This window comes from Scylla paramamosain, chromosome 4 (assembly GCF_035594125.1).
Source record: "Scylla paramamosain isolate STU-SP2022 chromosome 4, ASM3559412v1, whole genome shotgun sequence".
NCBI lineage: Eukaryota > Metazoa > Arthropoda > Malacostraca > Decapoda > Portunidae > Scylla > Scylla paramamosain.
This window is the reverse complement of record NC_087154.1, coordinates 2,875,001-2,880,000: the sequence shown is the minus strand read 5'-3', so window position 1 is coordinate 2,880,000 and position 5,000 is coordinate 2,875,001. Positions and strand designations below refer to the sequence as shown.

The 5,000-nt window shown below is 41.6% G+C and overlaps 1 protein-coding gene across 3 annotated transcripts in view; it reads left to right on the top strand.

Moving 5' to 3' along the window:
• The window catches only part of LOC135098454 (neurotrimin-like), a 37,037-nt gene that overhangs the window by 22,333 nt on the left and 9,704 nt on the right, over window positions 1-5,000 (top strand). For all 3 annotated transcript variants that reach the window (XM_064000855.1, XM_064000849.1, XM_064000840.1), the window contains 2 exons: window positions 912-1,033; window positions 3,103-3,310. In XM_064000855.1, coding sequence (XP_063856925.1) covers window positions 926-1,033; window positions 3,103-3,310 — 316 coding nt within the window. In that variant the 5' untranslated portion in view covers window positions 912-925. The remainder of the gene's footprint in view (window positions 1-911; window positions 1,034-3,102; window positions 3,311-5,000) is intronic.

The following is a 5,000-nucleotide window of genomic DNA, read 5'->3' as shown; positions in this document are numbered from 1 at the left end:
ACCAATTACCATCAATAAGATCTCAAATGTACACAAGCTGCTTCTCCACTTACTATCCATTATTAGTTGTTCAGTAGTCTGCCGCCAGAGAGCAATGCAGTAGCCACATTAGTTCGAGAGCTTGTCGATAGATTGGGGGAGTTACGAACTGTAGTAACGCATATCACATATAGATGGCGCAAGCAACTCTGACGCTTATCTATACAGGGTTGAGTTTCGTGCCTTGGTAGAGCAAATAAGCAAAGAAATGACACACACACACACACACACTCACACACAGAAAATATTAATAACAGCAATAGGAATAGTAGAAGTAGTAGTAGTAGTAGTAGTAGAAACGATAAGAGGAAGAGTAGTAGTAGTAGTAGTAGTGACAGCAGCATTAGTGAAAATAATAAAAGAAAAATGGATTAATAAAAAATATATGACAACATTAATAGGTACGCGAAATACTGACAAATATTTTCTGTTCATTTTTGGTTAGTGAGTCGATGCGGAAAAGTTACCTGAAGGGAAAACTTTTGATTTTTCTTCCGATATAATTTGGATCAGATTCCATTATTTTGTGTATATTTCCCACCAGTCTCTCTCTCTCTCTCTCTCTCTCTCTCTCTCTCTCTCTCTCTCTCTCTCTCTCTCTCTCTCTCTCTCTCTCTCTCTCTCTCTCTCTCTCTCTCTCACCAGTCAGTTTACCTACCTATTTGTCTAACTGTTTTATCTACCTGTCTATCAACCTGTCTATCTGTCTATCCATCTATCTGTCTATCTATCTACCCATTAATCTATGTATTTATATATCTATTCATCTACCTACTTATCAATTTATCTATAATTTTCTACCCATTAATCTGTCTATTTCTATCAGTCTATCTCACCATGCATTCATCCCGTCATTCTCTCCTTCTCCTCAGACAGCAACGAAGACATGACAGGACTGCTTCCCAGGTTCACCAAGGACGTGCCCAACATCACGGTGACGGTGGGACGCGACGCTCTGCTGCCCTGTACCGTGGAGCAGCTCAGGGGATTTAAGGTGGGTGTCTGGAGCCTCCTTTCCTCATGGAAGGTTAGAATTTCGTGGAACACAGGAAGGGATTGGAGAGCGAGACCTTGGTTACTTCTTGCATCTTCTGTCACTGCTTGTTTAATAGACTGGTTATATACGAGTCTTCTTTCTCTCTTCCTTCTGCTCTTCCTTATATTCTTCGTCATCGTCATCTTTCTCCACGATTTCTTACATCAACACTGATAATAAACTTAATACTAATACTGACATATTTAGTGAAGGGCAGTAAGACATTAACAGGGTTCAGCTCGTATTGTTTCTTTTTTTTTATAACGAGGAAGGTAATTCTTATAATATAAATACTAATACTGGTATAGATAGTGAAGGGCAGTTCTTCCTCTACACGCACACAATTCCTCTCCTCCTCCTGACTCAGACAGCAAAACAGCAATTGGGTTCATCTCGCATTGTTTCTTTCCCTACGGAGCAAGATACCGACGCAGATTTCCTTTAAAACCCCATTAGGAGTTCCCTTTTCAGCGGCCACGGGACTTGAGAGGGAGTCGATACACGATAACTCTTCCCCGCCTGGCCCGGTGCCAAAGGCGGCAAACAATCGAGCTCTCCACCAATGACGGATGTTGTGTCATAATTCTGACTTTTTTTAAAGGGCCTTTCCCCAAGTGAGCGGGACCCGAGCGGCGAGTCACCCAGGTGTATGTGTGTGTGCGTGTGTGTGTGTGGGGAACGGGGAGATGGGGTTGGGTGGGTGGATGGCTGTATATGTGTTCAGTAGTAGTAGTAGTAGTAGTAGTAGTTGTTGTTGTTGTTGTTGTTGTTATAGTAGTAGTTGTAGTAGTAGTAGTAGTAGTAGTAGTAGTAGTAGTAGTAGTAGTAGTAGTAGTAGTAGTAGTAGCACCACCACCACCACCACCACCACCAGTAATTCCCCGTTGCGTCACCAGCACCATCTCTGCCACCAAGGATAATACAGGAGACACAGCCACACCCACACGTCTCAGTCAACACCCACGTGGCCGCGACGCCGTCTTGGCTCGGTCTGGTCAGCGCCTCTCTGCCCTCGGGAACAACAGCGACTCAATAACATTCGTCTTCATCTTCATAAAAACGACACTCTTCTCCCTTTTACTCGTGCATCATTGTGATTACCTGCACTCATCGCCCCCCGCCTTCCTGCCCACGCTGCTCCCAGAGTCTATAGAGGATGAACCGCGGACCTAAACTGCTCTATTATCATCCCTGCTCCAGTTCCCTCTTCATTTCTGCCTTTTGTTATTCTTGTTCCTGTTATCTGGTGTTTACTTATGTTTTAATAATCTCTATTTCTCTTATATTATTGTTATTTACCGTTTTTTGTGTCTTATCTCATCTCCTGTGCTTTTAACGGACTCGAATTAGGGTTATTTTTCATGTGTGTTTTTTTCATGATTCGAGTGATAGTTTAACAAGTATTCTACAACACCAACGAGAAAAAGCACCAATGAAAACCTGACTGATTATCTCTGTGGTCTTTGAAAAATAGTCCTTAGCTTTTAAAAATACAAGCATTATTCTCATGGTTATTAATTTTCTTTTTCTTTGGTCCTTTTATTTTTTACTTTTTTTTTTATTTTACTGGTCAGTCTTCATTCTTTCCTCGTTTTGTATTCATCCGTCATCTTTGCTCCTCAGTTCTGCGTCTTGCATTTCAGTTTCTCGCTTTGTCTTCGCGCTCGTTGCTCTCTCATCATTCATTTTATTCCTTACCAGCCATACAGTCCTCGATTCCAACTCTCTCTCTCTCTCTCTCTCTCTCTCTCTCTCTCTCTCTCTCTCTCTCTCTCTCTCTCTCTCTCTCTCTCTCTCTCTCTTTATCTATCTATCTATCTCTGTTACACTCCAGCACCAGCATTTCTCTTAGTTCTATAGTTTTACCTCTTTTCAACAGGTGGCGTGGATACAAGTGAAGGCATTTATTCCTATTTCACTCAACATTATTGTTGAGAATAATTATTATTATTATTATATTGTTACCGTTTTTCGTCCCATGTGTTAGCAGTTTGCTCGTACAATCAGTTTCTTCCTCTTCCCGACAGGTAGCGTGGGTGCAGGTGGACACGCAGACGATCCTTACCATCCACAAGTTGGTCATCACGAGAAACCCGAGGATCGCACTGCTACACAATGACCACCGCTCGTGGCACCTCGAGATCAAGAACGTGCGGGAGAGTGACCGAGGCTGGTACATGTGTCAAGTGAACACTGACCCGATGAGATCCAGGCAGGGCTACGTGGACGTTGTGGGTGAGTGTTGACGATTTGTGAGTGTTGCTGAGTTGTGAGTACTGAGGTGAGTTGTGAGAATTGTGTGAAAACTAAGTATATAAGTGACTGATTGTCTGTTTGTTTGTGGATATGTGGCTTTGTGGCAGTTTTGTCTATTCGCGATTCACTGCCGGACCCCTGAACCAATCGACATGAAATTGCGTATGGGGATCCTACTACTTCAACCTGGGAGTGGCATGCGCTATGTCCTAACCCAGCATACCATTACTAGTCTTGTAACCAATCAGCCAGCTGTTGGAATTAAAATGAAGGAGCTTGCAATATTCAGGAATGAGTTTGGAGTTATGAGCAGCGCTAGTCAGATATAAAAACCAAATAGGCAACAATTGATTCAGAAATAAGGTAATGAATGAGTGGAGCAAACTTAGCAAGGACATGGTAAATGCACAAGAGGAGGTTGGATAAGTTTAATGATAATGACAGATACTAAAGTTTAAGTGTTCAGAGCTGCCTTGCGTAACTCAGTCAGCCTTTTCCAGTCTCCTTATTTTCTTAGGTTCTTTTGTTCCTATGTTCCGGGGTAGCGTGTTGCTTGTGTTGTCTTTGTTGTCTCCTTAAATTAGACCTGTAGCTTCCCTTATTGTGTTACGTCTTTTGTTTTTGTATGTTGGAATTTCTACAAGACTGAGGCAAGGTTGTTGTCTCGTCTTTTATATATATATATATATATATATATATATATATATATATATATATATATATATATATATATATATATATATATATATATATATATATATATATATATATATATATATATATATATATATATATATATATATATATATATATATATATATATATCATATTTGTATTTCTTTTCTTTTCAGACTGAATGTTATTGACACAACCTCCTTTGGTGTGTGTGTGTGTGTGTGTGTGTGTGTGTGTGTGTCGCCGACAAGTGTCGAGTAGTGTTCCAAATAAGGTGTTTGTGGCCTTGATTCAATGAGGACTGAGGTGTGAATGTTCAATCCCCTTCCCCTCTTTCTCTCTCCCCTTCCCCCGTCACTCCCGCCGCTCCACCACCTCACTAAATTCTGCCCCCATACATATACTGAGCAGTCCCTCCAGCACCCTCTTTCCCTCCCATTGCCGTTAACACACCGTCCCTGCGCTCCTCTTTCCTTCCCATTTACGCTAACAGTCCTTCCACACATCCCATTCCTTCCCCGAGCACACTCCCTGTTCCTCCTCATTATCATCATCAGCCTCTGTGATTTTACTACAGGAAACAAAACTGCCCTAACCTTATCTACTTATCTCCACTAGCTCCTCGTCTATTAAGAAGATAAGATCATAGGATAGTAAGGCGAGTTGCTCTATACAAGGCAGCTCTTCTTCTGTCGCCGTTTCCCTTGAGTCAGGGGTTGGCGCCATGAACGAGTCTCCTCCGGTTGTTTCTGTTCCTTGTATCTTCCGCTGTGACTCTCATCCTTTGCAGTTCTACCGCAGCTCCTGAGAACTAAAAAACTTGCCATTTATTATCATCACCTATACATTTGTCCTGACTCATTTTGAAACTGTCTGTTCACTTATTGCGTTCTTGCTGAGTTTTTTTTTTCTTTTTTTTTCACTCATTTGCAACTTAACTGTTGTCTCCTTGAACTAGACCTGCAGCTTACCTTATTGTGATATGCTCTTACCT